Source organism: Oncorhynchus kisutch, linkage group LG30 (genome assembly GCF_002021735.2).
Source record: "Oncorhynchus kisutch isolate 150728-3 linkage group LG30, Okis_V2, whole genome shotgun sequence".
NCBI lineage: Eukaryota > Metazoa > Chordata > Actinopteri > Salmoniformes > Salmonidae > Oncorhynchus > Oncorhynchus kisutch.
In genome coordinates, this window is record NC_034203.2 from 4,307,330 (window position 1) to 4,333,428 (window position 26,099).

At 41.5% G+C, this 26,099-nt stretch overlaps 1 protein-coding gene across 4 annotated transcripts in view; it reads right to left on the reverse strand.

Moving 5' to 3' along the window:
* Window positions 1–16,582, reverse strand: part of dnaaf11 (dynein axonemal assembly factor 11) — a 67,231-nt gene extending 50,649 nt beyond the window's left edge. For 2 of the 4 annotated variants that reach the window (XM_020466399.2, XM_020466402.2), the window contains exons 1-6: window positions 16,489–16,582; window positions 16,007–16,174; window positions 15,757–15,834; window positions 15,327–15,499; window positions 13,724–13,968; window positions 13,360–13,533 (exon numbers count right to left, since the gene is read on the reverse strand). In XM_020466399.2, coding sequence (XP_020321988.1) covers window positions 13,360–13,533; window positions 13,724–13,968; window positions 15,327–15,499; window positions 15,757–15,834; window positions 16,007–16,174; window positions 16,489–16,498 — 848 coding nt within the window. In that variant the 5' untranslated portion in view covers window positions 16,499–16,582. The remainder of the gene's footprint in view (window positions 1–13,359; window positions 13,534–13,723; window positions 13,969–15,326; window positions 15,500–15,756; window positions 15,835–16,006; window positions 16,175–16,488) is intronic. The other 2 variants (XM_020466400.2, XM_020466401.2) reach the window with 2 other exon arrangements.
* Window positions 16,583–26,099: the final 9,517 nt, after the last annotated feature.

The window sequence follows — 26,099 nt, forward strand, 5'->3', positions numbered from 1 at the left end:
AAAAAAATAAAGGGAAGACTTAAACAAAACAATGTAACTCCAAGTCAATCACACTTCTGTGAAATCAAACTGTCCACTTAGGAAGCAACACTGATTGACAATACATTTCACATGCTGTTGTGCAAATGGAATAGACAACAGGTGGAAATTATAGGCAATTAACAAGACACCCCCAATAAAGGAGTGGTTCTGCAGGTGGGGACCACAGACCACTTCTCAGTTCCTATGCTTCCTGGCTGATGTTTTGGTCACTTTTGAATGCTGGCGGTGCTTTCACTCTAGTGGTAGCATGAGACGGAGTCTACAACCCACACAAGTGGCTCAGGTAGTGCAGCTCATCCAGGATGGCACATTGCGAGCTGTGGCAAGAAGGTTTGTAGAGAGAATTATTTCTTTCAGCTTTTATTTATTTCATCACATTCCCAGTGGGTCAGACGTTTACATACACTCAATTAGTATTTGGTAGCATTGCCTTTAAAATTTTTAACTTGGGTCAAACGTTTTGGGTAGCCTTCCACAAGCTTCCCACAATAAGTTGGGTGAATTTTGGCCCATTCCTCCTGACAGAGCTGGTGTAACTGAGTCAGGTTTGTAGGCCTCCTTGCTCGCACACACTTTTTCAGTTCTGCCCACAAATTGTCTATAGGTTTAAGGTCAGGGCTTTGTGATGGCCACTCCAATACCTTGACTTTGTTGTCCTTAAGCCATTCTGCCACAACTTTGGAAGAATGCTTGGGGTCTTTGTCCATTTGGACCAAGCTTTAACTTCCACTGATGTCTTCAGATCTTGCTTCAATATATACACAGTTTTCATACCTCATGATGCCATCTGTTTTGTGAAGTGCACCAGTGCACCTCCTGCAGCAAAGCACCCCCACAACATGATGCTGCCACCCCCATGCTTCATGGTTGGGATGGTGTTCTTCGGCTTACAAGCCTCCCCCTTTCCCCCCCAAACATAACGATGGTCATTATGGCCAAACAGTTCTATTTTTGTTTCATCAGACCAGAGGACATTTCTCCAAAAAGTACTATCTTTGTCCCCATGTGCAGTTGCAAACCATAGTCTGTCTTTTTTGTAGCGGTTTCCGAGCAGTGGCTTCTTTCTTGCTGAGCAGCCTTTCAGGTTATGTCGACATAGGACAAATTTTTACTGTGGATATAGATACTTTTGTACCTGTTTCCTCCAGCATCTTCACAAGGTCCTTTGCTGTTGTTCTGGGATTGATTTGCACATTTCAGACCAAAGTACGTTCATCTCTAGGAGACAGAACGCGTCTCCTTCCTGAGCTGTATTACGGCTTTGTGGTCCCATGGTATTTATACTTGCATACTATTGTTTGTACAGATGAACGTGGTACCTTCAGGCATTTGGAAATTGCTCCCAAGGATGAACCTGAGGTCTTGGCTGATTTCTTTTGATTTTCTCATGATGTCAGGCAAAGAGGCACTGATTTTGAAGGTAGACCTTGAAATACATCCACAGGTACACCTCCAATTGACTCAAATTATGTAAATTAGCCTATCAGAAGCTTCTAAAGCCATGACATAATTTTCTGGAATTTTCCAAGCTGTTTAAAGGCACAGTCAACTTAGTGTATGTAAACTTCTGACCCAATGGAATTGTGATACAGTGAATTATACATGAAATAATCTGTCTGTAAACTTATTGTTGGAAAGATTACTTGTGTCACGCACAAAGTAGATGTCCTAACCAACTTGCCAAAACTATAGTTTGTTAACAAGAAATTTGTGGAGTGGTTGAAAAGCGAGTTTTAATGACTCCAACCTAAGTGTATGTAAACTTCAGACTTCAATTGTACATTGATCATCTAAGCAAGGTTTTACCTGTGGTCGTGGAACTGGGTGGAAGTGCGACTAAAATGTAGTTTATATAAAACATCCGCATTTGAAATGTATTTTTTCTCATTATTTTATTAACGTAAGCATAAAGATGTTGAAGAAATACTGTAACACTTTAGAGTACTTAAGCATCGAATACAATGCAAGTTGAGGGATTTTCACAACAGTAGCCGGGCTATAAAAAGTCTATTGTCCCGCTAATAGGAAACATTTGCATGATGGGCTACACCTGCTGCAGTTGTGAAGACACAGCATCTTGTTTACATCTAGTTTATATTCTTTATTGTAACCAATGTCACACATAATTTGTATCTACCTTTCCAATTACTTTTAAGAGTTTGGGATTTACAAATGTGCGCTTTTCATTATTAGTTATTTTAGTTTGAACGTACAAACTTATTTTCTTTAAATGATTGATGTAGGATGCTACATTTTTATCCAGTTGCAATTGTAAGTTGGCCTAATAAAAAAATCATACTTGTATTAGGCTGTCAAGCCTTCTTGTCACGCCCTGACCTTATTTATCTTTGTTTTCTTTGTGACGAGGGTGGTTTGTGTAGTTTTTGTATGTCTAGGGGTTTATATGTCTATGGTTGCCTGGATTGGTTCCCAATCAGAGGCAGCTGGTTTTCGTTGTCTCTGTTGGGGACCATATTTAGGTAGCCATATTCCTTGGGTATTTTGTGGGTTGTTGTCTATGTGTAGTGCCTGTCGGCACTCGTGTAAATTAGCTTCACGTTCGTTTTGTTACTTTGTTAGTTTGTTAAGTGTTCTTCGTTTATTAAAAGAAGAATGTATTCTTATCACGCTGAGCTTTGGTCTCCTCGTTACATGAACATGACACTTATAGCCTACCTCAGCCAGTTGAGTTATTTTATATAGGTCTAGGCTCCGAAGAAATAGACTCCAAGTAAGCCCTCTTGTTGTTTGTAAAGTCAAATTAAAATGAAGATTATTGTTGAAATGAATTGCTCGACTGGTGTAGGTTCTCTCCATCTGTTGGTGTGCAACACTTGCATAACAAGTTAGCTATATTTTCAGCACCAGCCACTGTTCACCTCCTATTGTTGCGCTGCGGTTGCCGCCAGTTGATTTTTAAATGTAACCTTTATTTAACTAAGCAAGTCAGGTAAGAACTAATTCTTTTTTACAATGACGGCCTACCCTGGCCGAACCCGGAAGAAGCTGGGCCAAATGTGTGCCGCCCTATGGCACTCTCAATCGGGTCTGATACAGCCTGAATTCGAACCAGGGACTGTAGTAATGCCTCTTGCAAAGAGATGCCTCTTACCTTAGACTGCTGCACCACTCGGGAGCCATGACACACATGCATATATATTGTTTTTTTCAGAACATTAACCCTATGTAGGTAGATGTGGAAAGATAGATACAAATGATTTGCTGGCGGGGGGGGTGTTTCACACTAACTCGGCTATTAGACAATTCTTTAGTAAAGGTTGAATAGTCTACTGTTCAGCTAAAAGCCCATCCTGCTACTCTGGTGAAAAACGAATAATAATACTTTTTCCCCTTTCCACATGTTAAAGATTCAAAATGATAGTGTTTTCAGCCACAATCGGCCCCAACCCCTATTAATACATTTGGGCACAGTCAATAGTGTACTGGACTTTGGGCTAGAATGTTGAGGGTTCGAAACCTGCTCCCTGCTTGTTTCATTACATTATTATGCCGGTCTCAGAGCAAATAGTCTGGATTGTTACTCCCATCTCGTTCCTCGCTCTCTTCCATGTGTCATTTTCCGCCTGAGTGGCTCGCTTGTGGGCGTGCTGGCAGGATGTACTGTTTTTTAATTCTGTATATATGAATTTGTATATCAGCCTTTACTTAAAATGTGTAATCATTGATGTCCCAGGAGCAAGAGTGGTAAACACTGTTGAAGTGTATAATTGTAATAAATGTATGCAGACACAGCATCATTCAAAGAATGCATTTTTTTATACACCTGGTTTTGGATATGACTGCTAAATAGCGATTCTCGTAATTTAACTTTATGACAATATGTACAATCGATTGTCTACACTAACTAACATATTCCTCTCAATTGTAAATTTTTTTGCTTGACTCGTTATGATGTTATAATTACTTACATTTGCTTCCACCGTAATGTTTTGTCAGCCATCTTTGCTGAAGAAAGTCACCAGGGATGGGAGGCCCGCATCACATCCGTCATTGGAACCACTCTATATGATTGGTCGTATAAATACCTTGGGACCCAAATGTATAATGAGTGCTCTAACTCCCCCTTGTGGTGGTCTGGAGCAATGAAGCCATGACATATGGTGACTATATCAAAAGTAGTTACATCTGACTGCATCAATACGGTTAAAACCCTCTAACTAACCTCCAGACGAGCTTCAATGCCATACAACTCTCCTTCCGTGGCCTCCAACTGCTCTTAAACGCAAGTAAAAATAAATGCATGCTATTCAACCTATCACTGCCCGCACTTGCTCGCCCGTCCAGCATCACTACTCTGGATGGCTCTGACTTAAAATACGTGGACAACTACAAATACCTAGGTGTCTGGTTAGAATGTAAACTCTCCTTCCAGACTCCTTCCACTCTCCTTCCAGACATTAAGCATCTCCAATCCAAAATGTACATCTAGAATCGGCTTCCTATATCGCAACAAAGCATCCTTCACTCATGCTGCCAAACATACCTTTGTAAAACTGACCATCCTACCGATCCTCGACTTCTGTTATGTCATCAATAAAATAGCCTCCAACACTCTACTCAACAAACTGGATGCAGTCTATCACAGTGCCATCCGTTTTGTCACCAAAACCCGATACACTACCCACCATTGCGACCTATACGCTCTCGTTGGTTGGCCCTCGCTTCATACTCATCGCCAAACCCACTGGCAACAGGTTATCTACAAGTCTCTGCTAGGTAAATCCCCGCCTTATCTCAGCTCACTGGTCACTATAGCAGCACCCACTCGTAGCACGCGCTCCAGCAGTTATATCTCACTGGTTAAACACACACACACTGACCAAAAAGCTATTTTGTTGGCATTTACGTATGTCCCCATTACCAGTAAAACATAAACAAAACATTTCTTTCACTTACTTGCTGTGCGGTTTAATTTGTTCAGTTGATTCATTCTCAACCAGGATTTCTCATACTATGGAACGCCGTTTGGTCTTTTGTCTTTGCGTGTCAAATAACATATTTTGACGTGTCCAATAAGCTTGTTGACCAATCAGGACCTGAATATGACTGCACGTCACATAATAATTTAACGCGTTAATACATTTTTTTACGTAGTCATTGGAAATTGATTACAGTATCACTTGTATTTCATATGTCACAACGATTAATCGATATCTATGCTATGATGCTGGTAAAGTTGTCTCGCGCACCTACAACGCTGGTCTTTTTTTTTTAAGCTAGCCGTTTGGATGCAAACAATGTACTTCCCCAAAAACATAGCGAAATGACAATCTGTTTCAGTAGCTATAGTTAGCTAGCCTTTTTGGGATAGGGGGCATTTTCACTTTTAGCGTGCCCAGAGTGAACTGCCTCCTACTCTGTCCCAGATGCTAATATATGCATATTGGATAGAAAACACTGAAGTTTCTAAAACTGTTTGAATGATGTCTGTGAGTATAACAGAACTCATATGGCAGGCGAAAACCTGAGAAAAATCCAACCAGGAAGTGGCATATCTGAGGTCTGTAGTTTTTCAAAGCTTGGCCTACCAAATACACAGTGTCTATGGAGTCAAGTTGCACTTCCTACTGCTTTCACTAGATGTCAACTGTCTATAGAAACTTGTTTCAGGTTTCTGCTATAAAGGAGGGGGGTATGGGAGCTGAATGAGTCATGGGTCTGGCAGAGTGTCTCAGACTCGTGACGGGCACCCCCGACAGAGTTAGCTCTCGTTCCAGTGCTTTTCTTCAGACAATGAAATTCTCCGGTTGGAACCTTATTGATGATTTATGTTAAAAACATCCTAAAGATTGATTCCATACATAATTTGACTTGTTTCTACAACCTGTAACGGAACTTTTTGAGTTTCTGTCTGGATGAAGTGCTCGCGCCTCATGAAGATGGATTACTGGGCTGAACACGCTAACAACAAGTGGCTATTTGAACATAAATGATGGACTTTATGGAACAAATCAGTCATTTATTGTTGAACTGGGATTCCTGGGAGTGCCTTCTGATGAAGATCAAAAGGTAAGTGAATATTTATAGTGTTTTTTTTCTAACTCCAACATGGCGGATATTTCTCTGGCTGGATTGGGCTCTGAGCGCCGTTCTGAGATTATGCTTTTTCCGTAAAGTTTTTTTGAAATCTGACACAGCGGTTGCATTAAGGAGAAGTCTATCTTTAATTCTGTGAATAACACTAGTATATTTTATCAATGTTTATTAGGAGTATTTCTGCAAAATCAAAACATTACTGCACGTAAGGCGCCAATGTAAACTGAGATTTTTGGATATAAATATACACTTTATCGGACAAAACATACATGTATTGTGTAACATGATGTCCTATGAGTGTCATGTGATGAAGATCATCAAAGGTTAGTGATACATTTGAACTATATTTCTGCTTTTTGTGACTCCTATCTTTGGCAGGAAAAACAGCTGTGTGTTTTTTTGACTTGGCTATGACCTAACATAATCATATGTTGTGCTTTCACCATAAAGCATTTTGGGGTAGATTAACATTAAGTTTCTTTCATTTGCTGTAGTGGACTTGTTAATGTGTGAAAGAATATATTTATTAAAAATATTTTAGAATTTTGCGCGCTGCCTTTTCAGCGGAATGTTGTCGAGGGGTTCCGCTAGCGGAACGCCTGCCCTAGAAAGGCTAGCTAACTATATAGCTAGTTGTCATCATCTAAAATAACCCTAATTTATAAGACCGTTCTTATTTGAATAATGGTGGTCAGACCCATCTATGTGAAGCTAGCCACAATAAGGATTAGTCACAATAGTGGACTTTGAGGTTAGCCTTCAAAATAAAAGTATGGCCTACTCCACTACTATTTGAATTCATTTGCATCACTGTCAATGACATACTTTTATTTTGAAGGCAAACAGCAAATTCCACTATTGTGCCTAATCCTTATTGTGGCTCGCTTCACAACACATAACCCGGTCTGGTCGAGCTAGCCAGATGACGCTAGTTGGCTGCTTATAACGTTAGCTTTGGGCAACAGGGTTAAGTAGCTGGCTAGCTATTTATTTTCATGAAGTTCAATTTCAGTAGGTGAACAACAAGTGGCAACCTAGCTAATACTTACTCACAAGGATTCCTAAATCTTTGCTAAGAATAATGACAATGACTGCAGTTTCTACTGGTCATTGCTTTCAGACTGGTTGTATTGGTGCTAGCTAGGTACCAAGCTAAAGCTAGCCACCCCAGGAGTTGCGGTTGAACAAATGATGCTTTATTACCAATGCGGTATTGTAACACATCGTTCGTGGCCAGTGTTTGCTTTTTTGTACAGCTTTGACAGTGCCACTGTATATTCTTTGACACGTAAAGACCCAAGGCGTTCAATAGTATGTATACCATGAAGCTAATAGCAGTGACGCTATTACTGTGTAACTCCGGTAGGGCAATATCTAAAATAATAGCGCACTTGGTAGTGTGTACCGGTGCCCGACCAGTAGGTGAAAGCCAACATCACCCACGACAGAGAACAGTTGATTGCCAAGGGTAATGAATTCCATTATCTTGGCTTTAATGGATTTCCCTTTTGAGTGGTCTCGCTGAAATGTTCTTACTCTTTCAAATGACTGCTGGACTTGTTGACTGCTCGATCCACACAGCAGACATTGTGGGCTAGGTTAAGAATGCTGTGTTGCACGTGTAGCGCAAAATGTTACGTGGCGTCATTACGTCATGTACCTACGTTATATGGGTATGCACGTCAGCTTTGACATCGGTTTTGCACATCGGCGTTAAACTAGACATCGGGTCGATACAGACGTTGGCATTTTTAGCTAATGTCAGCCGATTCCGATATGTTCACCGATATATCGTGCATCCCCTATTCAGACCCCTTCCCTTTTTCTAGATTTTGTTAAGTTACGGCCTTATTGTAAAATATTTTTTTAATCCATCTACACACAATACCCCAAAATGAAAAAGCGAAAACAGGTTTTGAGAAATGTTTGCAAATGTATTAAAATAAAAACAGAAATACCTTATTTACATACAGTGGGGAGAACAAGTATTTGATACACTGCTGATTTTGCAGGTTTTCCTACTTACAAAGCATGTAGAGGTCTGTAATTTTTTATCATAGGTACACTTCAACAGTGAGAGACGGAATCTAAAACAAAAATCCAGAAAATCACATTGTATGATTTTTAAGTAATTAATTAACATTTTATTGCATGACATAAGTATTTGATCACCTACCAACCAGTAAGAATTCCGGCTTTCACAGACCTGTTAGTTTTTCTTTAAGAAGCCCTCCTGTTCTCCACTCATTACCTGTATTAACTGCACCTGTTTGAACTCGTTAACTGTATAAAAGACACCTGTCCACACACTCAATCAAACAGACTCCAACCTCTCCACAATGGCCAAGACCAGAGAGCTGTGTAAGGACATCAGGGATAAAATTGTAGACCTGCACAAGGCTGGGATGGCCTACAGGACAATAGGCAAGCAGCTTGGTGAGAAGGCAACAACTGTTGGCGCAATTATTAGAAAATGGAAGAAGTTCAAGATGACGGTCAATCACCCTCGGTCTGGGGCTCCATGCAAGATCTCACCTCGTGGGGCATCAATGATCATGAGGAAGGTGAGGGATCAGCCCAGAACTACACGGCAGGACCTGGTCAATGACCTGAAGAGAGCTGGGACCACAGTCTCAAAGAAAACCATTAGTAACACACTATGCCGTCATGGATTAAAATCCTGCAGCGCACGCAAGGTCCCTCTGCTCAAGCCAGTGCATGTCCAGGCCCGTCTGAAGTTTGCCAATGACCATCTGGATGATCCAGAGGAGGAATGGGAGAAGGTCATGTGGTCTGATGAGACAAAAATAAATATTTTTGGTCTAAACTCCACTCACCGTGTTTGGAAGAAGAAGAAGAATGAGTACAACCCCAAGAATACCATCCCAACTGTGAAGCATGGAGGTGGAAATATCATTCTTTGGGGATGCTTTTCTGCAAAGGGGACAGAACGACTGCACCGTATTGAGGGGAGGATGGATGGGGCCATGTATCGCGAGATCTTGGCCAACAACCTCCTTCCCTCAGTAAGAGCATTGAAGATGGGTTGTGGCTGGGTCTTCCAGCATGACAACGACCCGAAACACACAGCCAGGGCAACTAAGGAGTGACTCCGTAAGAAGCATCTCAAGGTCCTGGAGTGGCCTAGCCAGTCTCCAGACCTAAACCCAATAGAAAATCTTTGGAGGGAGCTGAAAGTCTGTATTGCCCAGCGACAGTCCCGAAACCTGAAGGATCTGGAGAAGGTCTGTATGGAGGAGTGGGCCAAAATCCCTGCTGCAGTGTGTGCAAACCTGGTCAAGAACTACAGGAAACGTATGATCTCTGTAATTGCAAACAAAGGTTTCTGTACCAAATATTAAGTTCTGCTTTTCTGATGTATCAAATACTTATGTCATGCAATAAAATGCTAATTAATTACTTAAAAATCATACAATGTGATTTTCTGGATTTTTGTTTTAGATTCCGTCGCTCACTGTTGAAGTGTACCTATGATCAGACCTCAAAACCTGCAAAATCGGCAGTGTATCAAATACTTGTTCTCCCCACTGTAAGTATTCAGACCCTTTTTTGCTATGAGACTCAAATTGAGCTCAGGTGCATCCTGGTCATCCTTGAGATGGTTCTACAACTTGATTGGAGTCCACCTGTGGTTAATTCAATTGACTGTTCATGATTTAGAAAGCCACACACCTGTCTACATAAGATCACACAGTTGACACCACATGTCAGAACAAAAACCAAGCCATGAGGTCCAAAGAATTGTCAATTGAGCTCAGAGACCAAAACATTTCTGCAATATTGAAGGTCCCTGAGAACACAGTGGCCTCCATCATTCTAAAATGGAAGAAGTTTGGAACCACCAAGGCTCTTCCTAGAGCTGGCTGCCTGGCCAAACTGAGCAATTGGTGGAAAAGGGCCTTGGTCAGGGAGGTGACCAAAGAACCTGATAGTCACTCTGACAGAGTTCCTCTGTGGAGATTTGAGAACTTTCCAGAAGGACAACCATCTCTGCAGCACTTCACCAATTAGGCCTTTACCGTAGAGTGGCCAGATGGAAGCCACTCCTCAGTAAAATGCACATGACTGCGCCCTTGGAGTTTGCCAAACAGCACCTAAAGGACTCTCAGACCATGAGAAACAAGATTCTCTGGTCTGATAAAACCAAAGATTTAACTCTTTGGCCTGAATGCTAAGTGACACGTAAGAAGAAAACCTTGGACCATCCCTACAGTGAAGCATGGTGGTGGCAGCATCATGCTGTTGGATGTTATTCAGCGGCAGGGACTGGGAAACTAGTCAGGGTTGAAGGAAAGATGAACAGAGCAAAGTACAGAGAGATCCTTGATGAAAACCTGCTCCAGAGCACCCAGGACCTCAGACTGGGGTGAAAGTCCACCTTCCAACAGGACAATGACCCTAAGCACACAGCCAAGACAATGCAGGATTGGCTTCGGGACAAGTCTCTGAATATCCTTGAGTGGCCCAGCCAGAGCCCGGAGTTGAACCCGATCGAACATCTCCGGAGAGACCTGAAAATATCTGTGCAGAGACGTTACACATGCAAACTGACAGAGCTTGAGAGGATCTGCAGAGAAGAATGGGATAAACTTCTCAAATACTGGTGTGGCTAGCTTGTAGTGTCATACCCAAGAAGACTAGAGGTTGTAATCGCTGCCAAAGGTGCTTCAACAAAGTACTGAGTAAAGTGTCTGAATAATTAGGTAAATGTAATATTTCAGTTTTGTATGGTTTTTAAATCATTTCTAAAAACCTGTTTTTGCTTTGTCATTATTGGGTATTATGTGTAGTTTGATTTTAAAAAATGAAAACAAATGTAATCCATTTTAGAATAAGACTAACATAACAAAATATGGAAAAAGTCAAGGGGTCTGAATACTTTCCGAATGCACTGTATATGATAGACGGACGGACAGAGAGACAGAGCCATAGAAAGCGGCGGCCTAGAACATATTGGATTATTTGTAGATGAGTGTACCCAGCTATCAACAAACGTCCCCACAACTTCAGAGAATGTTCCGTTAAGAGTCTCATTAGGTCTTTAGGAGAATATTCCATCAACGTTCTGCCAAACATTCACATTACATGGTTGCCATGTTCTCGGAATATAAGATATTAATGTTTTAGACACGCTTCATGGGACGTTGCAGCAACATTTCTGTTTATCAGTTGTGAGGATGTTGCCTGATGGTCCCAAAGACCACAAAAAAAATGTAAAATCAATACACATCAGACCTTGTCACTGCTGCCGAGCCCATCAAGGCCCTGATTAGTGAACCACTGATCCATTCACAACTCTTTGTCTGTTGGCAAAGTTAGGGACACACAAAAACAGCACTTTCAATTGACATATGATTAAATTGTGAAGGTTCATTTAAACAGTAATTATTACTCACCTGGGATTTGAACACACAACCTCTTGGTTCACAGTACTCTGATCTTCCTGCTATGCCACCACATCCTTGGCAGGTATCAGTTTATCTTAATATACTCATTATTGATCTTAGTTACTTATTTCAGAAATTTAAGGGCTTTCTGTATTGTTGTCTAATGTTGGTGGGGCATGTTAAAACCTGTTAATGATACTCCTGAATCACTATGATCAATAAACATTTTCTTGAGTGTACTTTAATAGAGCTGAGATTTACTTCAAAGTGCATTCCCCCTATGGAGAGTTCTCTTTGAGATGCTCAGCTAGAGCCTCTAGGATTAATAAATAATTATAATTTATTACGTAGTGGAAATATGTTCATAATTCATGCTCGAGAAATCCTATAGATTCCCATCTTTCAATGATAAACTCATTTTAATTCGATCAGATAGGTGTGTTGTGGTGCTGCATTCACATGCTAGTTAGAACTAGGAAACTCAGAAATGTACAACTTGTTAATTTGTTGAACGTGGCACATGTATAACTAGAACCAGTTATCAAGTCGAACATTTCTGAGTTTCCTAGTTCCAACTAGCAGGTGAACGTGGCATAACTGTAACATATATTGCGAAGAATGTGAGAGTAGGGTGACTCCCCTAGCGGGTCTCGAACCCAGGCAGGCCAACATCACCAATGACAAAAGCTCTCGCTACTGTACCAATAAGGGATATCTCTAGGGCAGCGTTTCCCAATCCCGGCCCTCAGGACCCCAAGGGGTGCACAATTTGTTTTTTGCTAACACTACATAGCTGTTTCAAATTATCAAAGCTTGATGATTTAAAAAAAAATTGACACAGCTGCGTAGCGAAAAAAATAAAACTCCTTGGGGTCCAGAGGACCGAGTTTGGGAAACCCTGCTCTAGGGCATGTGCTTATTGGGCTAGTATAGTTAGGCCCTAACCATAAGCAAATTCTAAACCCTCCTCCCTAGGCACTTGTGTAGATCTGAAACAACTTGATAGGTGTAAGGCTGTAAGCAATAGGGGGAAAGCACTTCAAAGTACATATGAGCTCTGTTAAAAGTACACTCAACAAAAACTTGTATTGATCATTGTGATTCAGGAGTATCATTAAAACAGGTTACTGTGCCCCAACCAACATTAGACAACTGTACAGAAATCCCTCAAATTTGGTGTAACCCATGTTGAATAATAATTACTGTATAAATGAACATGCACTTTGTATATCAAAGTGTGTAAAATATTTAAGTTGAAAACACTGTGTTGAAAGCACTGTGTGTGAGAGTATCCCAAACCTTCCCAACAGACAAAAAGCTATCAGTGGTTCACCAATCAGGGCCTTGACTGGCTCAGCAACAGTAACAAGGTGTGATGTAAAATGAATCTTTTTTTTGTGGGGGAGAACAACTCTTTGGGACTGTCGACATCCTGACAACTGATACAGACACATTTTCCTACGTTCTCATGAAACGCGTCTAGAACATTAATATCTTATATTCTGAGAATATGTCAACCATGTTCTGTAAATGTTTGGTGGGACGTTGATGGAATATTCTCCTAACCCTCAGAAAACTGGACACATGCTACAAACCCATAAAACGCATCTAGAACATTCATGTTGTATATTCTGAGGACATTGCAACCACATTGTAACCACATTCTAGATAAGTTATGCTTGATATGAAGGGAATGGTCTCCTAACTTTAACAGCAAAACATTCTAAAGTTTTTGATAATATAGATAGGGGAACATTCTAAGGGAAAACTGTACACTCAAACAGTAGGGGAGCATTACGAGTAACATTACAAAAACATTCGCTCTCCCTAGAATTGTTGGCTGTTTACCTACCTTTCTTTTGCCTTTTTCTTCTCGTCAAGGTGGCGGTGAGTCTCCAGGCGTGACTCTGGAGTATAGGCACAAGGTTTCTCCCAAAACTCCCTCTCCTGGTCTTCTGAAGAAAGGCAGCTTGTCTTCTCTTTCTCCTCTCTCCCTTGGATCTCCTTGTTTTCTTCATGCACAGGGCTATAGATCAATAAACAAAACTCTTCAGAGTTACATTTCATAAAACGGAGTGATTGATAGTGAACTGAAATACAGTACCGGGCCAACTGAATTCAATAACTTCAGATGAGGTTAGGGTTACTCCACAGATACACCAGTTATCCCTGCTGTTCTACATAAAATAAAATCAAGGTGGAAAGCTTGAACATACATGGTGTTGTTGATGTCAGTGTACCAGCGACCATCAAAGCCAGGATTCTTCGCTTTAACAGAGGAGCGGCTTTCCCTTTTCGGCCCCCGCTGCACCTCTCCTCCCTCTCTCTGGGCCTCCTCTTTCTCACTCGCTCTCTTCTGCAGGTAATCCTGCTCCTGCTGCCGAATCCGCCTCCTTACCTCATCTAGGCCTTGTCTGGCTCGGATCCTTTCCGACCTGCCAATCTCTTTCCCATCCAGATACTGGAAAAAATGTAAAAAATATTTCCCCTACCATGCTAGGCTATCTCCAGGCGAGCAAGTACATGCTAGACTAGCGATTGTCTGTGTGTGTGTGTTTTTTTGCGCATATCTTTTAAGAAAATGCATGGACACTACTGGGAGTCGCTTTGGATAAAAGTATCTGTTAAAGGCATACACCGAGTGTACTAAACTTTAAGGATATCTGCTTTTTCCATGACAGACTTACCAGATGAATCCAGGTTTCAATGTCACATGCACAAGTACAGTGAAATGCCTTTCTTGCAAGTGCTAACCCCAACAGCAATATAATACAACAAAAATGTTAAAGGTAGAACAAAAACACACAAGATGTCAAAATAAGAATATGATGAACAGGTTGATGAACAATGTGCAGGGATACTATGACGTCACTTGCTAAATCCACTTCAATCAGTGTAGATGAAGGGGAAGAGACAGGTTAAAACATTATTTTTAAGCCTTGAGACAACTGAGACATTGATTGTGCATGTGTGTCATTCAAAGGGTGAATGGGCAAGACAAAAGATGTAAGTGCCTTTGAACGGGGTATGGTAGTAGGTGCCAGAACTGCAACGCTCATGGGTTCATCCACTTCAACATTTTCCCGTGTATATCAAGAATGGTCCATCCCCCAAAGGCCATCCAGCCAACTTGACAACTGTGGGAAGCATTGAAGTGAACATGGGCCAGCATCCCTGTGTAACGCTTTCAACACCTTGTAGAGACCACACCCCAACGAATTGAGGCTATTCTGAGGGCAAAAGGGGGGGGTAACTCAAATTTAGTAAGGCGTTCCTAATGTTTAGTGTACTCAGTGTATATTTGAAGCCCAGTTAGCACATTTGCTTCCTTGGAAGTTTTTGGTTTCCAATTGGTTCTGGGTAACGAAGCCATAAGTTTCCTGACTTGTAAAACTGAATGTTTTTTTTTAAGAGAAAGGAAGTGAACATTTCGCCTGTTATGGAAATGTTACTTTTTAGGTTGTTGGGAGGTTCTGAGAACATTTTACGATGGTTACCTGAAAATTGTCCTGAGAGTTTTTATTAACGTTCTGAGTACGGAAATGATAGGTTATTTGAAGGTAATTAAATAAAGTACTGAGAACTTGTTTCAATAAGAGTTTTAATAACACTGCTAGCTTAGTTTGGGTTAATTGTTTTGAACTCCAAGCATAGATAGGACACGTGGAAATGTATTTGCTTAGGCATTAATAATGCAAGCATCTATTTTTTTATTATGGCACGGCGTCAGTGAGATTTGAACGTATGATCTTAATTTCACTGTACTTGTGCAAAGTGACATTAAAACTTGACATTTCTGTTTTATATCCCTCCTGATACCTTCAGTTGGGGCAGTGAAGCCACAACGTATTGCCTGTAGCCCTCAAACTCAGTGCAGGGGTTCCCCACCAGGAAAAGCTCTCGGAGATGGAGGTTGTTCTTCAATGACTCCACACTGCTCAACCGGCCCACAAAATTCACTGTCAGGTCCAGCTTCTGGAGACTCTCACATCCTGTTGTAACGGGTTGAGAAGGCAAGAATAGTATGACTAAAGCTCTATTTGGTCTATTTCATTCTCTAAAGCCAGAATGGAATTGCTATTTTTAGAGTCAAAGCACATGTGGATTTGTTTTATGTAAATTTAAACTATGGTTGAGGAGAAATGCTATTAAAAACAGACTTTTGGTAATTTCCTTAGCCTACATTAATACAAACAGATAGGACAATGTTGTAAAATAGTAGAAGTGGCTATGTGCACAAAATACTAACCTTCCAGGTTTTCGATCAGTTCAACGTTGTTCAAAGCAAGGTTTAGATACTCCAACTTTTTCAATCTATATACATTTTCTGTGGAGAGCAAATTAATACATATTTCTAAATATTGAAATTGCATTGATGGTCAATGAATACAAATATAAAATATAGGGTAGTTAGATTAGGCCCAAATTAAATGAAACAATGTAAAGTTAATTTAATTGCAATTCTATAAAAAGAGGAAGGGTAAAGAAATTAGAATCACCTATTCTGGGAATGAGATTGTTTTGAAGATACAGAATTTTGAGGTCCCTGCACCACTTATCAATGTGTTCTATTTTCTCAATATCTTGTTGATGCAAAGACACCTCCTCTAAGGAAAGGATCTCGCAGTTGTTATGCTCTGCCCGACGTCGTACCATGTCTTCTGTGACTGTAGATTATTATGGAAAACGGGTGTGAAGCAAATGGTATAGCTACGTTACTGTAGTAGACCAAAGTAGAAACAACAAGTGACACGTTGATGCTATCTAGGCTACCTATCTAGCTAGCTAGTTTATTCGGTTGCTTGTATCACTGAAGTGAACAAGTTAAGTAGCTAACTTAGCTAGTTGAAGAATACCAAATAAAACAGCACCATGATGTCATTCCATTTTGTCTAATAACGACTCGCTAGCCATATTTATTTTGTGCATTAGTGACAAAATGGTTAAATTATCGGGATAAGCCAACCAACTTTGTACTTACTCAGGACCATCTTTCTTCTCTTCTGTTTGGCAGGCGTTGCTACTAGAAACCAACACTGTTTGGAAGATGTCAGCGGGTGCGCTCGGTTTGCACAGTCAGGGGATTCCTTTCAATTGGCCCGCGGTCAGCCCCCTTCAATTGTAGTCCGAATGCAGCAAGGGCCCAGGGGGCGTTCCCTGACAAGTGGGCGGTCCATGACAAGGGTTTAATTCCTAGACAAGCCCTTCTTTCTTCTCATTGGCACCTCGCTAGCAGTCGTGTCTTTGCCGCGTTCTTCTTAACTCCACACTATGACCATTCTCACAAGTGTTTGACTTTACTTGTAGTCCTAAAAAACGGAAATTGAGTTACGTCTTGTTCGTTCAGCCATTGCTATGGGGAAAATGTATGTGGAAAGAATAGGGTTTTGGGATTAACATCGAAAATAAGGTCTGAGGTTAACAGAGGTTTAAGACATTTTATACGTTTTGTTCTATGAGATAATATCAGTCAGTTAACACAACCCTTATGAATTATCAAGCCTTTTATGTGCTTTTTAAAAATGACATAAATTGTTCAAAATTCACATAGTGACATTAGCTGATTAATATTATCTCATAGAACAAAACGTATAAGAGCAACTAAGCCTGTGTTTACCACCGGCCTTATGAAAAATATATATATGTTAACTATTTTCTGGCCCATAGGCTTTACCCAACGAAAAATGGCAGAGTTAGTGCCTACAAAAAGACGCCATTACTATTTCTCTCTATCAGCGGGAGCTTGAGTACATAAATGTCACTAGTTACCACAAACGCAGTCGTAATTATTTTTTTTGTGGGGGGGGGCGTCCAAAATAGGGGAGGATTCTCAAACTTTTTTTTGTTGCTTTGGGGAGGGTTGTATGGTTTATTATTGGGAACAGGGGAGGGTAGTGTGTTTTTTTCCTTGAATTGCTTCTAATATTACCCTAATAAAGATTAGAAAGGTTTGTGAAGGTTTGGTATGGTGGGGCTATTATTAAGCTTTACCAACTGCAGGCCTATGATAAGGCAGTGCGCTCCGGTGCTCCCACTGACTCCGACAGTTGAACTTGAGGTGAGGAAGTCTATTTCAGGCCTACCAGAGTTCCTGCTATAATCTATCAATATAACGCTGATCTTAAAACAAAATATTCTGATTGAACATTTATGAATTAGCCTCCTTTTGTATGTCTATATCTGTATAGTAGCCAACTGACATAAATAAATGCATGTCGGTGTCGCAGCATGCCACTGGCATATTTCTATCAATCTCTCTGGGGTTAGGTCTAAGCTTCTCTTCCTTTATATATATCAAACCAAATTTCATTTGTCACACGCGCCAAATAAAACAGGTGTAGAGCTTACAGTGAAATGCTTACTTACAAGACCTTAACCAACAATGCATTTAAAAAAAAAATACATTAAGAAATAAAAGTAACAAATAATTAGAGCAGCAGTAAAATAAAAATAGCGAGGTTATATACAGGGTCAATGTAATATTAATCTTATTAAAGGGATTATGCATAGATAATAACAGAGAGTAGCAGCAGCGTAAAAGAGAGAGAGGGGGGGGGCAATGCAAATAGTCTGGGTAGCCATTTGATTAAACGTTCAGGAGTGGGGGTAGAAGCTGTTTAGAAGCCTCTTGGACCTAGACTTGGCACTCCGGTACCGCTTACCATGTGGTAGCAGAGAGAACAGTGGCTGGGGTCTTTGACCATTTTTATATATACAGTGGGGCAAAAAAGTATTTAGTCAGCCACCAATTGTGCAAGTTCTCCCACTTAAAAAGATGAGAGGCCTGTAATTTTCATCATAGGTACATAGATTTTTTTTTGTCTAATTTTGTCTGTTATAGTTGATGATGAAAATTAAATGCCTCGCTCATCTTTTTAAGTGGGAGAACTTGCACAATTGGTGTCTGACTAAATCCTTTTTTGCGGTTGAATCTGAATATATATGGATGTCCATAACTTTTCTCAAATAGCCAATAAATAAAAAATCTTCCCTTTTCATGTTGTCCGGGCAACAAATTTTCCTAAATGAAACATTGAAATGGCATATTGTTTTTATGAAGAATTTAGTATATTCGCATGAAAATCTGTCACCAATTGGATGGACATGCTAAAGACTCGCTAGTCTAGTGTCACTTTGATTATGCCTGCACATTATGGTTCACCAGCAGCTCCAAACATCTAAAGAATAAGCTACCAGCTAAACAAGCTTGTAAGAATTGTACGTTTAACTCCCCCCTCATACTCATCTGGAGGTTGAGCATTTTTTACAGTTTGTACAGTATGTAATTGTATATGTATTTATGTAAAACAATAGGGAACACAATGGAAATAAGTCCCACACTTTACTGTGCAATCACTACACACAATACACCATAATGACAAATTGTTGGTAAAGTAGGGGTATAGCTTTAAAACACGGAAGTGCATTATGGGTAACTTAGTAAATTAACTTTCGGTTTTGAATGCAATTGTGTGTGATGGGGATGGAGCTGGACTGTGAGCCACACTCTTTTTACTCGGTTAGCCCACTATTTTATTTTGTCATTCGGACTACTTCAAATGATGTACAAGTTTTAATAAAAGCTAACTACTTCAGTGGAATTCCAGACTAGCTCGTCATTAGCAGCGGATAAGATCCCCAAATGTGGGAATTACCCCAGAGCATCTGTACATTTCTCTGGCCCTGGAGCCAGCAAGTCAAGGCTCCCCTGAGCCGTGTGAAGACGGTCTGGAGGCGAGTCCACAATGTAACATTGTGGACTCGTCCGGGATTTATCGTGCCCTCATCGGTGAGTTATTCACATTCTACCTGGAATATCAAAGAGAAAAGAAATAAGAGAATTGGACTTTCACAAGCTAAGGGCTAACAAAGTTAATCATCATTGTCTGAGTAGTAGCTAAAGCAGTGAATTGGCGGCTACACACAGGAAATATGTTATTACGAGAAATAATTCGCCTGAGGATTCGACATGCTACTCAAACCCATTCATGTAGCTAAATACAGTGAATGAAGAAAGGTAATCACAAATCTCATTTGCCGACTGGATGAACAAATTTGATGTTGAATCATTAGAACAATACATGTGTTACGTAGGGGCCAGGTGTGGGGCCAGGTGTGCAAAATGAAAGTTCCAGAGAGATCCGTGACAGTACCCCCAGCGCAACGACACCGGTCTTGAGGACGATCACAGGAACGCAGTGCAGGTCGATCAGGACCCGATGCAGCTGCCGAAGTTGCGTCGTTGTCGGGCGGGCCAGTTGACAATGCCGAAGTAGCGGCGGCGTCGGACGGACCAGTAGCAGTGGCGTCGGACGGGCCAGTTGTGGCTGCTGAAGTAGAGTTGTCGGACGGACAAGTTGTGGCGACGTCGGACGACCCAGTTGCAGCTGCCGAAGTTGCGGCGGTGCCGGACGGACCAGGCACAGCGTAGTCGGATGGGCCATTCCCGCTGTCTCCCTTAATGGTTGATTATTCTGTCACTCTGGCATGAAGGATTCGGGAGACAGACGCAGGAATGCGTAAATTACGGCGTGCCGTGTAAGGGCACAGGGAAGAACGCCAAACAAACACGTAACAAAAACACAGAGTTGAAACCCAAACAAAAGAGCGAGGAGTACCTTGAATAAATAAACATGCACGATGATTAAGACACGGGACGAGGCCGGTAATCATCTGCGCAATCCACAAGGGGATGAAAGCCCAAAACACACCACACAGGTATTCACATGCACCAACGGACATTGTAACAATAATCGACCCCCAACAGAAACCAAAGGGCACATATATACAAATACTAATCCGTGGGAATAGGGGACAGGTGTGCGTGATGAAAGTTCCAGAGGGATCTGTGACACCACCAATCAGGCCCTTATGGTAGAGTAGCCAGACTGAAGCCACTCTTCAGTAAAAGGCACATGACAGCCCCCCTGGAGTTTTCCAAAAGTCTCCCAAAGGACTCTGACCATGAGAAGCAAGATTCTCTGGTCTGATGAAACCAAGATTGAACTCTTTGACCTGAATGCCAAGCATCATGTCTGGAGGAAACCTGGCACCATCAATACGGTGAAGCATGGTGGTGACAGCATCATGCTGTGGGGATGTTTTTCAGTGGCAGGGACTGGGAGACTAGTCAGGAGCAAAGTACAGAGAGATCCTTGATGAAAACCTGCTCCAGAGCACCCAGGACCTCAGACTGGGGTGAAAGTCCACCTTCCAACAGGACAATGACCCTAAGCACACAGCCAAGACAATGCAGGACTGGCTTTGGGACAAGTCTCTGAATGTCCTTGAGTGGCCCAGCAGAGCCCGGAGTTGAACCCGATCTAACATTTCTGGGGAGACCTGAAAATAGCTGTGCAGAGAAGCTCCCTGTCCAACCTGACAGAGCTTGAGAGGATCTGCAGAAAATAATGGGAGAAACTTCCCAAATACAGGTGTGCCAAGTTTGTAGCATCTTACCCAAGAAGACTCAAGGCTGTAATCGCTGCCAAAGGTGCTTCAACAAAGTACTGAGTAAAGGGTCAGAATCTTTATGTAAATGTGATATTTTAGTTTTTATTATTTTATAAATCTGCAAACATTTTAGCTGTTGAAGGGGGAAGAGAGATTGAATATATTCCTGTGTTACGCTTTATCAACAAAATATACATTTGTTTTTATTACCAGTGTGTTATCCAACTACCACAGCTGTAAAGGTAATCAATGACGAGAGATTCCATGTAGCTATTGCTTCCTTAACATAGCAATGCATTTCTCCCAAATCAAACAACGTGTCAACTTCGGTGTGGTGACAAAGTTCAACATAACTTACTGTTTTTGGATGTTTTTGATTATTATCGGAGATAGAGATTGCATTGTACTTCTCAAACACACCCAAAATAACTATAGTTGCAAACATGAACGAAATGTTAACCTCAGATCAGCCAGTTCAGCAGAATTACATCTCATCAGATCAGGTGATGAAATAATAATATGTTGATTTATTTTATTTGTATATTGCTTTTAGTACCCTTACCAAAAGAAGTATACTTTTTGGCTGATTTCCTCCGTACATCTCAAACTCTCACTGGACATCTATTGTTATCTGCTGGTACACTACATGGCCAAAAGTATGTGTACACCCCTTCAACTTTATGGATTCGGCTATTTCAGTCACACCCGTTGCTGACAGGTGAATAAAATCAAACACACAGCCATGAAATCTCCATAGACAAAAATTTACAGTGGAATGGTCCGTACTGAAAAACTCAGTGCCTTTCAACGTGGCACCGTCATTGGGTGCCACCTTTCCAATAAGTCAGGTCATCAAATTTCTGCCCTGATAGACATGCCCTGGTCAACTGTTTGTGCTGTTATTGTGAAGTGGAAATGTCTAGGAGCAACAATGGCTTAGCCGCAAAGTGGTAGGCCACACAAGCTCACAGAACGGGACTGCGTAGTGCATAAAAATGGTTCGTCAGGAGCTTCATGAAATGGGTTTCCATGGCCGAGCAGCTGCACACAAGCCAAAGATCCCCATGCGCAATGCCAAGCATCGGCTGTAGTGGTGCAAACTCGCCGCCATTGGACTCTGGAGCAGTGGAAACTCGTTCTCTGGAGTGATGAATCACGCTTCACCATCTGGCAGTCCAATGGACGAATCTGGTTTGGTGGATGCCAGGAGAATTCTACCTGCCCGAATGCATATTGCTAACTGTAAGGTTTGGTGGAGGAGGAAAAATGGTCTGGTGCTGTTTTACATGGTTCAGGCTAGGCCCCTTGCTGTAGCAATATTAATGCTATAGCATAAAATGACATTATACATGCTTCTATGCTTCCAACTTTGTGGCAACAGTTTGGAGAATGCCTTTTCCTGTTTCACCACAGCGAGGTCCATACAGAAATGGTTTGTCGAGATCGTTGTGGAAGAACTTGACCGGCTTGCACAGAGCTCTGATCTCAACCCCATTGAACACCTTTGGGATGAATTGGAACACCGACTGCGAGTCAGGCCTAATCGCGCAACATCAGTGCCCGACCTCACAAATGCTCTTGTGGCTGAATGGAAGCAATGTTCCAACATCTAGTGGAAAGCCTTCCCAGAAGAGTTGAGGCGGTTATAGCAGCAATGGGGGACCAACTCCATATTAATGCCCATGATTTTGGAATGAGATTAACAACAAGCAGGTGACCACATACTTTTGTTCATGTAGTGTATGTTCCTTTTTCAGGTCCAGCTATAGTCCCCACAGGCAATACAAAAGACTGTTATCGGGGCCCCATGGAAGTCCAAAGCAATAGAAAAAGAGCACTGACCCTCACAGTGTCTTTGACCTGACATGATATAAAGAGGTATGGGATTGATTGCATACTCCTGCCCCGTGGCTGTTCATCAACCTGCCAGTTTCTGAGTCATCACTTTGTGGTACATGACGAAGATGAAGAGGAGCAAGATGACAAAGGAGTCGTCCATGAAGCCTAGCAGGCTGAACAAGGCCTTGGGGATGAAGTCCAGCAGGGAGGCCCCACCAGACACAGGATATGAATACAGAACATCTAGAAGGGGCCGCTCACGGAGAACATCTCCCCGAAGGCATGGCGCAGCAGAGTGGGGACGTCCCACAGGCAATCCATGAGCGATCTGGGCTGGCCAGAGAATCACCTGATGTTTTTCCCGGAGAGAAGTGGCTTCTTTGCCGCCCTTCTTGACACCAGGCGATCCTCCAAAAGTCTTCCCCTCACTGTGCGTGCAGATGTACTCACACCTGCCTGCTGCCATTCCTGAGCAAGCGCTGTACTGGTGGTGCCCCGATCCCGCAGCTGAATAAACTTTAGACGGTCCTGGCGCTTGCTGGACTTTCTTGGGCGCCCTGAAGCTTTCTTCACAACAATTGAACCGCTCTCCTTGAAGTTTTTGATGATACGATAAATGGTTGATTTAGGTGCAATCTTACTGGCAGCAATATCCTTGCCTGTGAAGCCCTTTTTGTACAAAGCAATGACGACGGCATGTATTTCATTGCAAGTAAACATGTTTGACAGAGGAAGAACAATGATTCCAAGCACCACCCTCGTTTTGAAGCTTCCAGTCTGTTATTCGAACTCAATCAGCATGACAGAGTGATCTCCAGCCTTGTCCTCGTCAACACTCACACCTGTGTTAACGAGAGAATCACTGACATGATGTCAGCTGGTCCTTTTGTGGCAGGGCTGAAATGCAGTGGAAATGTTTGTTGGGGATTCAGTCCATTTGCATGGCAAAGAGGGACTTGCAATTAATTGCAATTCATCTGATCAGTCTTCATAACATTCTGGAGTATATGCAAATTGCCACCATACAAACAGAGCAGACTTTGTGAAAAATAATATTTGCGTCATTCTCAAAACTTTTGGCCACGACTGTAGATGGTGGGCACAAGGACGTAGTGGAGCTGCTGGTCAAAAAGGGTGCAAAGGTCAATGGAATACACACTGACAACATGGTGACTTGTTTTCATCAAGCTACTCATGATGTACGCGTGTCCACACACACACTCATTATTTTTCATAATTAATCAGGAATTCCTGTTATTCTGACCATCCTCCAATCATATATAATTTAAACTGACCTACCCCGTAGCCAAACCCTAATTTCCCAGATTTTTTTTTTTATGTTGTCCAGATCACATCCCTGAATTTCCTATTTCTACTAGGCAAGAAAGTTTTGAAATAGGTCAATAGTTATTTAGATCACAAGGGTCAAGACCTTTGTGGAGCGGGAGCACGTGTGCAGCCTTTTTAAACCTTGGGGAAACCAGTTATGATCGTCCGATGAAATTAAGAGTTTACTGTTCGATTTGCCACCTTCGACATAAACGAGCCGTACAAGCTAGCTTGAGACAATGGCGGTTGCATGATCAACATTCCCGTTCGGAACATCGATGAAGCCTGAGCTGGAATTTGAAGCTAACTGAAGCTGACTAGCCTCATAAAATCCTGAAAATATCTACCTAGCGTTGTAATATATCCCTCTGTTTTGTTTTTTTGAGACGCATTGATCACGATGTGAGTCAGGTGTCCAAAGGGGTTATTACCTGTCCCTTGGGGCCTTTTGGTAAATATGCAAATTATTTTTCTTCACATGCCTGCCTGTAAAATGAAAAAAGAAATGTTGGTAATGTTTGACAGTTACTCCAAATGGATTGAAGTTTTCACCACCTCGAGTGATATTTGTGACCCGTTTCAGGAAACTAGGCATATGTCGCAGGAGAGCCATTTGAACATAAACTTTTTATTAAATCTAAATGTGATTTTTGGGAGAAATGTCTTCTCTAACATGTGAATTTAATGTACCTTAACAAACTTGTATGCCATCTGTAAATATGAATAAAATTGTTAAATTACGAGCCTAGTTAGTTTAGCCACATAAAAAGACACCAACCTTACCGCTAGCCATGACTGGCTGCGATAATGAGTGGGCTGGAGTTTGGATTGGTCTTCCATATAGCACACTTCTGTCTATTTGAGCTGGTCAGTATGTCTAGGTAATCCTGTCTAATGTATATATTTTTAAATGCACTGTGTATTAAAACTGCATTAGTGTTACTCTCCACTTTCTGGAGGACAGAGTTTTGAAATCAGTGAAATTCGAGTATGATAGCTAAGGACATGGAGAAAACACCTGTCTCCAGGTTACATCAAATTGGGGGCAACCATGGCATCCGACAGGAGACGCGTCCATCCATGAAGGATGTGTACTGGTAGAATAGTCTATCTAGCTATATTTTCAGATATTACACATTTCTAATTTTGAAAGAAAGAGTCAATTGCTTGGCTAGCTAGCTAACATTGGTTGGTTAGCTACCTGCAGATTCATGCAGGGTAGTAACGTCATGAGTTGGGATTATGGTTCATTGTTTACCTAGCTAGCTAGCTACATGTCTTAAAAAAAGATGCCGCTATGCAAGTAACCATTTCAGATGCGTTTATACTCTGGTTTTCAGAACACTCTCGTCTGAGTGTGCCAGAGTGCAGAATAATTGCTGAATTTACAAATGTTCAACACCCGTTGAATATGGATGGTGTCAGTAAAAAAAAGAGGATTTAAATTGTTGCCAGCAGTACAGTTGCTGCTCCGAGAGCGACATGTTTTGAATTTACGAACAGAAAATCTGTTCAGTTGCCGTCATCAACGCTTTGGATAACATAACAGCCTAACCAGCTCGGCTAGGGTGAGTAATGTTGAGTGAGCTGTTCTGTCATTTGTGTCTGGAAGTAGCTAGCAAGTTAATGTTAGTACAGATGATCAACCTTTAAAGAGATGAGTGGGGCTAAATCCTAAGAGGGTGTGAACAATGCTGAATGGGTGTAGACACAAAGGGCTCTCCAGTAGTAGTACCAAAAGATTCGAAGGACATTTTTTCAGAAGTGAGTTTACAAGTTTATCAACTTTCAAAGCAGAATTACTTTCCCATTGTTCCTCAACTGTAGTGTATGATATACCATTTTGTAGCTCTGAGTCTCTACTTTCAGCCAATGGAAAAAACACAATAAAATGATCAACCTTTAAAGAGATGAGTGGGGCTAAATCCTAAGAGGGTGTGAACAATGCTGAATGGGTGTAGACACAAAGGG